A 12,009-nucleotide genomic window follows, 5' to 3' on the forward strand; every position below is an offset into this window, starting at 1 on the left:
ATAGATAACAGATGATAGATAATAGATAATAGATAATAGATGAGAGATAATAGATAATAGATAATAGATGATAGATAATAGATGATAGATAATAGATGAGAGATAATAGATGATAGATAATAAATAGAAGAGAGATAATAGATGATAGATAATAGATAATAGATGATAGATAATAGATGATAGATAATAGATGATAGATAATAGATAACAGATGATAGATAATAGATGATAGATAATAGATAATAGATAATAGATGAGAGATAATAGATGATAGATAATAGATGAGAGATAATAGATGATAGATAATAGATAATAGATGATAGATAATAGATGATAGATAATAGATGATAGATAATAGATAACAGATGATAGATAATAGATGATAGATAATAGATAATAGATAATAGATAATAGATGAGAGATAATAGATGATAGATAATAGATAATAGATGAGAGATGATAGATAATAGATGAGAGATAATAGATGATAGATAATAGATAATAGATGATAGATAATAGATGATAGATAATAGATGAGAGATAATAGATAATAGATGATAGATAATAGATAATAGATAATAGATGATAGATAATAGATGATAGATAATAGATAATAGATAATAGATAATAGATGATAGATAACAGATGATAGATAATAGATGATAGATAATAGATAATAGATGATAGATAACAGATGATAGATAATAGATGATAGATAATAGATAATAGATAATAGATAATAGATGATAGATAATAGATGATAGATAACAGATGATAGATAATAGATAATAGATAATAGATGATAGATGATAGATGAGAGATAATAGATGATATATAATAGATAATAGATAATAGATAATAGATGATAGATGAGAGATAATAGATGATATATAATAGATAATAGATAATAGATGATAGATAATAGATGATAGATAATAGATGAGAGATAATAGATGATAGATAATAGATAATAGATGATAGATAATAGATGATAGATAATTGATGAGAGATAATAGATGATATATAATAGATAATAGATAATAGATGATAGATAATAGATGAGAGATAATAGATGATAGATAATAGATGATAGATAATAGATGATAGATAATAGATGATAGATAATAGATAATAGATGATATATAATAGATGATAGATAATAGATGATAGATAATAGATGATAGATAATAGATAATAGATGATAGATAATAGATAATAGATAATAGATGATAGATAATAGATGAGAGATAATAGATAATAGATGATAGATAATAGATGATAGATAATAGATGATAGATAATAGATAATAGATGATAGATAATAGATGATAGATAATTGATGAGAGATAATAGATGATATATAATAGATAATAGATAATAGATGATAGATAATAGATGAGAGATAATAGATGAGAGATAATAGATGATAGATAATAGATGATAGATAATAGATGATAGATAATAGATAATAGATGATATATAATAGATAATAGATAATAGATGATAGATAATAGATGAGAGATAATAGATGATAGATAATAGATAATAGATGATAGATAATAGATGATAGATAATAGATGATAGATAATAGATAATAGATGATAGATAATAGATAATAGATGATAGATAATAGATAATAGATGATAGATAATAGATAATAGATGATAGATAATAGATGATAGATAATAGATGATAGATAATAGATAATAGATAATAGATGATAGATAATAGATAATAGATGATAGATAATAGATAATAGATGATAGATAATAGATAATAGATGATAGATAATAGATGATAGATAATAGATGATAGATAATAGATAATAGATGAGAGATAATAGATGATAGATAATAGATGAGAGATAATAGATAATAGATGATAGATAATAGATGAGAGATAATAGATGATAGATAATAGATGATAGATAATAGATAATAGATGATAGATAATAGATGAGAGATAATAGATGATATATAATAGATAATAGATGATAGATAATAGATGATAGATAATAGATGAGAGATAATAGATGATAGATAATAGATAATAGATGATAGATAATAGATAATAGATAATAGATGAGAGATAATAGATGATAGATAATAGATAACAGATGATAGATAATAGATGATAGATAATAGATAATAGATGATATATAATAGATAATAGATAATAGATGATAGATAATAGATGAGAGATAATAGATGATAGATAATAGATAATAGATGATAGATAATAGATGATAGATAATAGATGATAGATAATAGATAATAGATGATAGATAATAGATAATAGATAATAGATGATAGATAATAGATGAGAGATAATAGATGATAGATAATAGATAATAGATGATAGATAATAGATGATAGATAATAGATGATAGATAATAGATAATAGATGATAGATAATAGATGATAGATAATTGATGAGAGATAATAGATGATATATAATAGATAATAGATAATAGATGATAGATAATAGATGAGAGATAATAGATGAGAGATAATAGATGATAGATAATAGATGATAGATAATAGATGATAGATAATAGATAATAGATGATATATAATAGATAATAGATAATAGATGATAGATAATAGATGAGAGATAATAGATGATAGATAATAGATAATAGATGATAGATAATAGATGATAGATAATAGATGATAGATAATAGATAATAGATGATAGATAATAGATAATAGATGATAGATAATAGATAATAGATGATAGATAATAGATAATAGATGATAGATAATAGATGATAGATAATAGATGATAGATAATAGATAATAGATAATAGATGATAGATAATAGATAATAGATGATAGATAATAGATAATAGATGATAGATAATAGATAATAGATGATAGATAATAGATAATAGATGATAGATAATAGATGATAGATAATAGATGATAGATAATAGATAATAGATGAGAGATAATAGATGATAGATAATAGATGAGAGATAATAGATAATAGATGATAGATAATAGATGAGAGATAATAGATGATAGATAATAGATGATAGATAATAGATAATAGATGATAGATAATAGATGAGAGATAATAGATGATAGATAATAGATAATAGATGATATATAATAGATAATAGATGATAGATAATAGATGATAGATAATAGATGAGAGATAATAGATGATAGATAATAGATAATAGATGATAGATAATAGATGATAGATAATAGATAATAGATGATAGATAATAGATGATAGATGATAGATAATAGATAATAGATGAGAGATAATAGATGATAGATAATAGATAACAGATGATAGATAATAGATGGACGCTGCAGAGTATCGCACCTTATAAGCTTTCACAAATCTGACGAAAACAGGGAAGAACACAGACGGAGGGTTGGTTTTAGGATTTTCCCCAAAATATTTGACTACATCGTCGAAGGCGTCCTGGGAAAAAACAAGAAGAGACAGTGAGAGGCTGCAGGTCCTGGCTCCTGGACCTTCTTCTGGTTCTTATCCTGGTCCTTCTCCTGGGTCCTTCTCCTGGACCTTCTCTGGGTCCTTCTCCTGGACCTTCTCTGGGTCCTTCTCCTGGACCTTCTCCTGGACCTTCTCTGGGTCCTTCTCCTGGACCTTCTCCTGGTCCTTCTCTGGGTCCTTCTCCTGGTCCTTCTCCTGGTCCTTCTCCTGGACCTTCTCTGGGTCCTTCTCCTGGACCTTCTCCTGGTCCTTCTCCTGGTCCTTCTCTGGGTCCTTCTCCTGGGTCCTTCTCCTGGACCTTCTCTGGGTCCTTCTCCTGGACCTTCTCCTGGTCCTTCTCCTGGTCCTTCTCTGGGTCTTCTCCTGGGTCCTTCTCCTGGGTCCTTCTCCTGGGTCTTCTCCTGGTCCTTCTCTGGGTCTTCTCCTGGGACCTTCTCCTGGGACCTTCTCCTGGGACCTTCTCCTGGGTCCTTCTCCTGGGACCTTCTCCTGGGTCCTTCTCCTGGTCCTTCTCTTGGGCCTTCTCCTGGGTCCTTCTCCTGGGTCCTTCTCCTGGTCCTTCTCCTGGTCCTTCTCTGGGTCTTCTCCTGGGTCCTTCTCCTGGTCCTTCTCCTGGTCCTTCTCTGGGTCTTCTCCTGGGTCCTTCTCCTGGGTCCTTCTCCTGGTCCTTCTCCTGGTCCTTCTCTGGGTCTTCTCCTGGACCTTCTCCTGGACCTTCTCCTGGTCCTTCTCTGGGTCTTCTCCTGGACCTTCTCTTGGACCTTCTCTTGGACCTTCTCCTGGTCCTGCTGGGTCTTCCGTAGAACTTTCTCCATGTGGCACAATGATGTCCCGATGAGGACCATTAACCCCCGAGTTACCTGTGAGATCTTGGCATCGTCTTGCAGCTTCTTCAGTCGTCCTTCGCTATTCTGGATGAAGTCCTTGAGCATCAGGTTGTGGTCGTGCATGGTGTATTCTCTCTTGGTCAGATCCATCCCTCGCTGAAGTTCTTTTACATCCAGAAGAACGTTTTCTAGAGAAACTGGAGGGGAGCAGATAACAGCGATTAGCGGGTAACAGCGGGGCCACAGAATCTGCACAGCTGCACTTCCTAAGTACGACCTGAGGAGGGCGATGACACCACATTATACAAAGGATGTAACTGAGACTAGTCTGAAAGGCCAAGTATGAAACATCCCTTTAATCTTAGAATCATCCCAGTAACATTACCTGCCGCAGCCCCACCCCCAGTAACATTACCTGCCGCAGCCCCACCCCCAGTAACATTACCTGCCGCAGCTACACCACCAGTAACATTACCTGCCGCAGCCCCACCCCCAGTAACATTACCTGCCGCAGCCCCATCACCAGTAACATTACCTGCCGCAGCCCCACCACCAGTAACATTACCTGCCGCAGCCCCACCCCCAGTAACATTACCTGCCGCAGCCCCATCACCAGTAACATTACCTGCCGCAGCCCCACCACCAGTAACATTACCTGCCGCAGCCCCACCGCCAGTAACATTACCTGCCGCAGCCCCACCACCAGTAACATTACCTGCCGCAGCCCCACCACCAGTAACATTACCTGCCGCAGCCCCACCGCCAGTAACATTACCTGCCGCAGCCCCACCGCCAGTAACATTACCTGCCGCAGCCCCACCACCAGTAACATTACCTGCCGCAGCCCCACCACCAGTAACATTACCTGCCGCAGCCCCACCACCAGTAACATTACCTGCCGCAGCCACACCGCCAGTAACATTACCTGCCGCAGCCCCACCGCCAGTAACATTACCTGCCGCAGCCCCACCGCCAGTAACATTACCTGCCGCAGCCCCACCGCCAGTAACATTACCTGCCGCAGCCCCACCACCAGTAACATTACCTGCCGCAGCCCCACCCCCAGTAACATTACCTGCCGCAGCCCCACCGCCATTAACATTACCTGCCGCAGCCCCACCACCAGTAACATTACCTGCCGCAGCCAGACCGCCAGTAACATTACCTGCCGCAGCCCCACCACCAGTAACATTACCTGCCGCAGCCACACCACCAGTAACATTACCTGCCGCAGCCCCACCACCAGTAACATTACCTGCCGCAGCCCCACCACCAGTAACATTACCTGCCGCAGCCACACCACCAGTAACATTACCTGCCGCAGCCCCACCGCCAGTAACATTACCTGCCGCAGCCCCACCGCCAGTAACATTACCTGCCGCAGCCCCACCGCCAGTAACATTACCTGCCGCAGCCCCACCGCCAGTAACATTACCTGCCGCAGCCCCACCGCCAGTAACATTACCTGCCGCAGCCCCACCACCAGTAACATTACCTGCCGCAGCCACACCACCAGTAACATTACCTGCCGCAGCCCCACCGCCAGTAACATTACCTGCCGCAGCCCCACCGCCAGTAACATTACCTGCCGCAGCCCCACCGCCAGTAACATTACCTGCCGCAGCCCCACCGCCAGTAACATTACCTGCCGCAGCCCCACCGCCAGTAACATTACCTGCCGCAGCCCCACCGCCAGTAACATTACCTGCCGCAGCCCCACCACCAGTAACATTACCTGCCGCAGCTACACGACCAGTAACATTACCTGCCGCAGCCCCACCCCCAGTAATATTACCTGCCGCAGCTACACCACCAGTAACATTACCTGCCGCAGCCCCACCACCAGTAACATTACCTGCCGCAGCCACACCGCCAGTAACATTACCTGCCGCAGCCCCACCACCAGTAACATTACCTGCCGCAGCCCCACCGCCAGTAACATTACCTGCCGCAGCCCCACCACCAGTAACATTACCTGCCGCAGCCCCACCGCCAGTAACATTACCTGCCGCAGCCACACCACCAGTAACATTACCTGCCGCAGCCCCACCACCAGTAACATTACCTGCCGCAGCCCCACCGCCAGTAACATTACCTGCCGCAGCCACACCACCAGTAACATTACCTGCCGCAGCCCCACCACCAGTAACATTACCTGCCGCAGCCCCACCGACAGTAACATTAACTCCCGCAGCCCCACCACCAGTAACATTACCTGCCGCAGCCCCACCGCCAGTAACATTACCTGCCGCAGCCACACCACCAGTAACATTACCTGCCGCAGCCCCACCACCAGTAACATTACCTGCCCCAGCCCCATCACCAGTAACATTACCTGCCGCAGCCCCACCACCAGTAACATTACCTGCCGCAGCCACACCACCAGTAACATTACCTGCCGCAGCCCCACCACCAGTAACATTACCTGCCGCAGCCACACCACCAGTAACATTACCTGCCGCAGCCACACCGCCAGTAACATTACCTGCCGCAGCCACACCGCCAGTAACATTACCTGCCGCAGCCACACCGCCAGTAACATTACCTGCCGCAGCCCCACCGCCAGTAACATTACCTGCCGCAGCCCCACCGCCAGTAACATTACCTGCCGCAGCCACACCGCCAGTAACATTACCTGCCGCAGCCCCACCCCCAGTAACATTACCTGCCGCAGCCCCACCACCAGTAACATTACCTGCCGCAGCCCCACCACCAGTAACATTACCTGCCGCAGCCCCACCGCCAGTAACATTACCTGCCGCAGCCCCACCCCCAGTAACATTACCTGCCGCAGCCCCACCACCAGTAACATTACCTGCCGCAGCCCCACCGCCAGTAACATTACCTGCCGCAGCCCCACCACCAGTAACATTACCGGCCGCAGCCCCACCAGCAGTAAAATTACCTGCCGCAGCCCCACCACCAGTAACATTACCTGCCGCAGCCCCACCACCAGTAACATTACCTGCCGCAGCCCCACCACCAGTAACATTACCTGCCGCAGCCCCACCACCAGTAACATTACCTGCCGCAGCCCCATCACCAGTAACATTACCTGCCGCAGCCCCACCACCAGTAACATTACCCGCAGCCCCACCACCAGTAACATTACCTGCCGCAGCCCCACCACCAGTAACATTACCTGCCGCAGCCCCACCACCAGTAACATTACCTGCCGCAGCCCCACCACCAGTAACATTACCTGCCGCAGCCCCATCACCAGTAACATTACCTGCCGCAGCCCCACCACCAGTAACATTACCCGCAGCCCCACCACCAGTAACATTACCTGCCGCAGCCCCACCACCAGTAACATTACCTGCCGCAGCCCCACCACCAGTAACATTACCTGCCGCAGCCCCACCACCAGTAACATTACCTGCCGCAGCCCCACCGCCAGTAACATTACCTGCCGCAGCCCCACCACCAGTAACATTACCTGCCGCAGCCCCACCGCCAGTAACATTACCTGCCGCAGCCCCACCCCCAGTAACATTACCGGCCGCAGCCCAACCGCCAGAAACATTACCTGCCGCAGCCCCACCCCCAGTAACAATACCTGCCGCAGCCCCACCACCAGTAACATTACCTGCCGCAGCCCCATCAGCAGTAAAATTACCTGCCGCAGCCCCATCAGCAGTAAAATTACCTGCCGCAGCCCCACCACCAGTAACATTACCTGTCGCAGCCCCACCACCAGTAACATTACCTGCCGCAGCCCCACCACCAGTAACATTACCTGCCGCAGCCCCATCACCAGTAACATTACCTGCCGCAGCCCCACCACCAGTAACATTACCTGCCGCAGCCCCACCCCCAGTAACATTACCTGCCGCAGCCCCACCCCCAGTAACATTACCGGCCGCAGCCCAACCGCCAGTAACATTACCTGCCGCAGCCCCACCGCCAGTGACATTACCTGCCGCAGCCCCACCCCCAGTAACATTACCTGCCGCAGCCCCACCACCAGTGACATTACCTGCCGCAGCCCCACCACCAGTAACATTACCTGCCGCAGCCCCACCGCCAGTAACATTACCTGCCGCAGCCCCACCACCAGTAACATTACCTGCCGCAGCCCCACCACCAGTAACATTACCTGCCGCAGCCCCACCACCAGTAACATTACCTGCCGCAGCCCCACCACCAGTAACATTACCTGCCGCAGCCCCACCACCAGTAACATTACCTGCCGCAGCCCCACCGCCAGTAACATTACCTGCCGCAGCCCCACCACCAGTAACATTACCTGCCGCAGCCACACCACCAGTAACATTACCTGCCGCAGCCCCACCACCAGTAACATTACCTGCCGCAGCCCCACCACCAGTAACATTACCTGCCGCAGCCCCACCGCCAGTAACATTACCTGCCGCAGCCCCACCACCAGTAACATTACCTGCCGCAGCCCCACCGCCAGTAACATTACCTGCCGCAGCCCCACCACCAGTAACATTACCTGCCGCAGCCACACCACCAGTAACATTACCTGCCGCAGCCCCACCACCAGTAACATTACCTGCCGCAGCCCCACCACCAGTAACATTACCTGCCGCAGCCCCACCACCAGTAACATTACCTGCCGCAGCCCCACCACCAGTAACATTACCTGCCGCAGCCCCACCACCAGTAACATTACCTGCCGCAGCCCCACCACCAGTAACATTACCTGCCGCAGCCCCACCGCCAGTAACATTACCTGCCGCAGCCCCACCACCAGTAACATTACCTGCCGCAGCCCCACCGCCAGTAACATTACCTGCCGCAGCCCCACCACCAGTAACATTACCTGCCGCAGCCCCACCACCAGTAACATTACCTGCCGCAGCCCCACCACCAGTAACATTACCTGCCGCAGCCCCACCACCAGTAACATTACCTGCCGCAGCCCCACCCCCAGTAACATTACCTGCCGCAGCCCCACCGCCAGTAACATTACCTGCCGCAGCCCCACCACCAGTAACATTACCTGCCGCAGCCCCACCACCAGTAACATTACCTGCCGCAGCCCCACCGCCAGTAATATTACCTGCCGCAGCCCCACCACCAGTAACATTACCTGCCGCAGCCCCACCACCAGTAACATTACCTGCCGCAGCTTTCTCCACGTAATGGAGCTCGTTGTAGAATCGGGCGACTTGTGAGTACTTCTCCCGGACTATGTTGGAGATATAGTGCAGTAACGTCTGTTTCCTGTCCGTGGACTTTGTATCTAGAAGCTGAGAACAGGAAGACAATGAGAGGAAAATGATACAATGTAATAAATCCCATAACAATAGAAACAATAGTCTGCCACCAGGGGGCGCTCACTGCTCATCCAGTGATGGGGAACCTTTCAGCGACCGAGAGCCCAAACTGCAAACCCAAACCCCCCTCATTTATCGCGAGGGGCCAAACAAAAATTAGAGCAGTAACTTATTGCTCCTCGTTCTTCTACAACGTTCAATCTTCCCGGCCTCCGGAGGATTTACATCATTGTAGCTTCTTCCTCTGTACACAGAGAATCATGGGGCAGCAGGAGGTCCTCCAGAGATCATTAGGTCCTGTCTACACAGTCCCCTCTTCTTACAGTCCCAAGAAGCCAAGTAAGTCACTTTAATATATCACTGACAGCAGGGGCGATGGACGGGGTGCCCACAGAAAGGGCTCGGAGTGCCAAACACCACCACTGCTCTATAACAACCCAGTCTGCAGGAAGCTCCCCCTAGTGGTGACTGCAGGCAGATCACATGTTATTATTTGCTCTATAACAACCCAGTCTGCAGGAAGCTCCCCCTAGTGGTGACTGCAGGCAGATCACATGTTATTATTTGCTCTATAACAACCCAGTCTGCAGGAAGCTCCCCCTAGTGGTGACTGCAGGCAGATCACATGTTATTATTTGCTCTATAACAACCCAGTCTGCAGGAAGCTCCCCCTAGTGGTGACTGCAGGCAGATCACATGTTATTATTTGCTCTATAACAACCCAGTCTGCAGGAAGCTCCCCCTAGTGGTGACTGCAGGCAGATCACATGTTATTATTTGCTCTATAACAACCCAGTCTGCAGGAAGCTCCCCCTAGTGGTGACTGCAGGCAGATCACGTTATTATTTGCTCTATAACAACCCAGTCTGCAGGAAGCTCCCCCTAGTGGTGACTGCAGGCAGATCACATGTTATTTATTCCGATGGTTGGACCAGAACCAGCGCCTGCTGATAATATGTTACTCTGCACTTACCAGGTCCAAGCTTTGAAGTTTGAAGCCGTAGACGGCGCCACGTTTACTGCTGTTCATATAATTTCCAAGAGCCAAAATAATCTGCACAATAAAAATGAAAATCATAGAAAGATCAGACAGCAACAAAATACATACACAGCCATCATACATACACAGCCATCATACATACACAGCCATCATACATACACAGCCATCGTACATACACAGCCATCGTACATACACAGCCATCGTACATACACAGCCATCGTACATACACAGCCATCGTACATACACAGCCATCATACATACACAGCCATCCTACATACACAGCCATCATACATACACAGCCATCGTACATACACAGCCATCATACATACACAGCCATCGTACATACACAGCCATCATACATACACAGCCATCATACATACACAGCCATCATACATACACAGCCATCCTACATACACTGCCATCGTACATACACAGCCATCATACATACACAGCCATCGTACATACACAGCCATCATACATACACTGCCATCCTACATACAGAGAGATCATACATACAGAGCCATCATACATACACAGCCGTCATACATACACAGCCGTCATACATACACAGCCGTCATACATACACAGCCATCATACATACACAGCCATCATACATACACAGCCATCATACATACACAGCCGTCATACATACACAGCCGTCATGCATACAGAGCCGTCATACATACACAGCCGTCATACATACACAGCCGTCATACATACACAGCCATCATACATACAGAGAGATCATACATACAGAGCCGTCATACATACAGAGCCGTCATACATACAGAGCCGTCATACATACACAGCCGTCATATATACACAGCCATCATACATACACAGCCATCATACATACAGAGAGATCATACATACACAGCCATCATACATACACAGCCATCATACATACACAGCCATCATACATACACAGCCATCCTACATACACTGCCATCGTACATACACAGCCATCATACATACACAGCCATCGTACATACACAGCCATCATACATACACTGCCATCCTACATACAGAGAGATCATACATACAGAGCCATCATACATACACAGCCGTCATACATACACAGCCGTCATACATACACAGCCGTCATACATACACAGCCATCATACATACACAGCCATCATACATACACAGCCATCATACATACACAGCCGTCATACATACACAGCCGTCATGCATACAGAGCCGTCATACATACACAGCCGTCATACATACACAGCCGTCATACATACACAGCCATCATACATACAGAGAGATCATACATACAGAGCCGTCATACATACAGAGCCGTCATACATACAGAGCCGTCATACATACACAGCCGTCATACATACACAGCCATCATACATACAGAGAGATCATACATACACAGCCATCATACATACACCGCCATCGTACATACACCGCCATCGTACATACACCGCCATCGTACATACACCACCATCGTACAT

The 12,009-nt window shown here is 45.6% G+C and overlaps 1 protein-coding gene across 10 annotated transcripts in view; it reads right to left on the reverse strand.

Moving 5' to 3' along the window:
- The window catches only part of FMNL2 (formin like 2), a 344,928-nt gene that overhangs the window by 44,488 nt on the left and 288,431 nt on the right, over positions 1–12,009 (reverse strand). For all 10 annotated transcript variants that reach the window (XM_072122505.1, XM_072122503.1, XM_072122510.1 and 7 more), the window contains 4 exons: positions 10,517–10,597; positions 9,387–9,516; positions 4,331–4,494; positions 3,336–3,437 (listed from right to left, as the gene is read on the reverse strand). In XM_072122505.1, the coding sequence (XP_071978606.1) occupies positions 3,336–3,437; positions 4,331–4,494; positions 9,387–9,516; positions 10,517–10,597 (477 nt within the window). The remainder of the gene's footprint in view (positions 1–3,335; positions 3,438–4,330; positions 4,495–9,386; positions 9,517–10,516; positions 10,598–12,009) is intronic.

Source organism: Engystomops pustulosus, chromosome 8, assembly GCF_040894005.1.
Source record: "Engystomops pustulosus chromosome 8, aEngPut4.maternal, whole genome shotgun sequence".
Taxonomy (NCBI): Eukaryota; Metazoa; Chordata; class Amphibia; order Anura; family Leptodactylidae; genus Engystomops; species Engystomops pustulosus.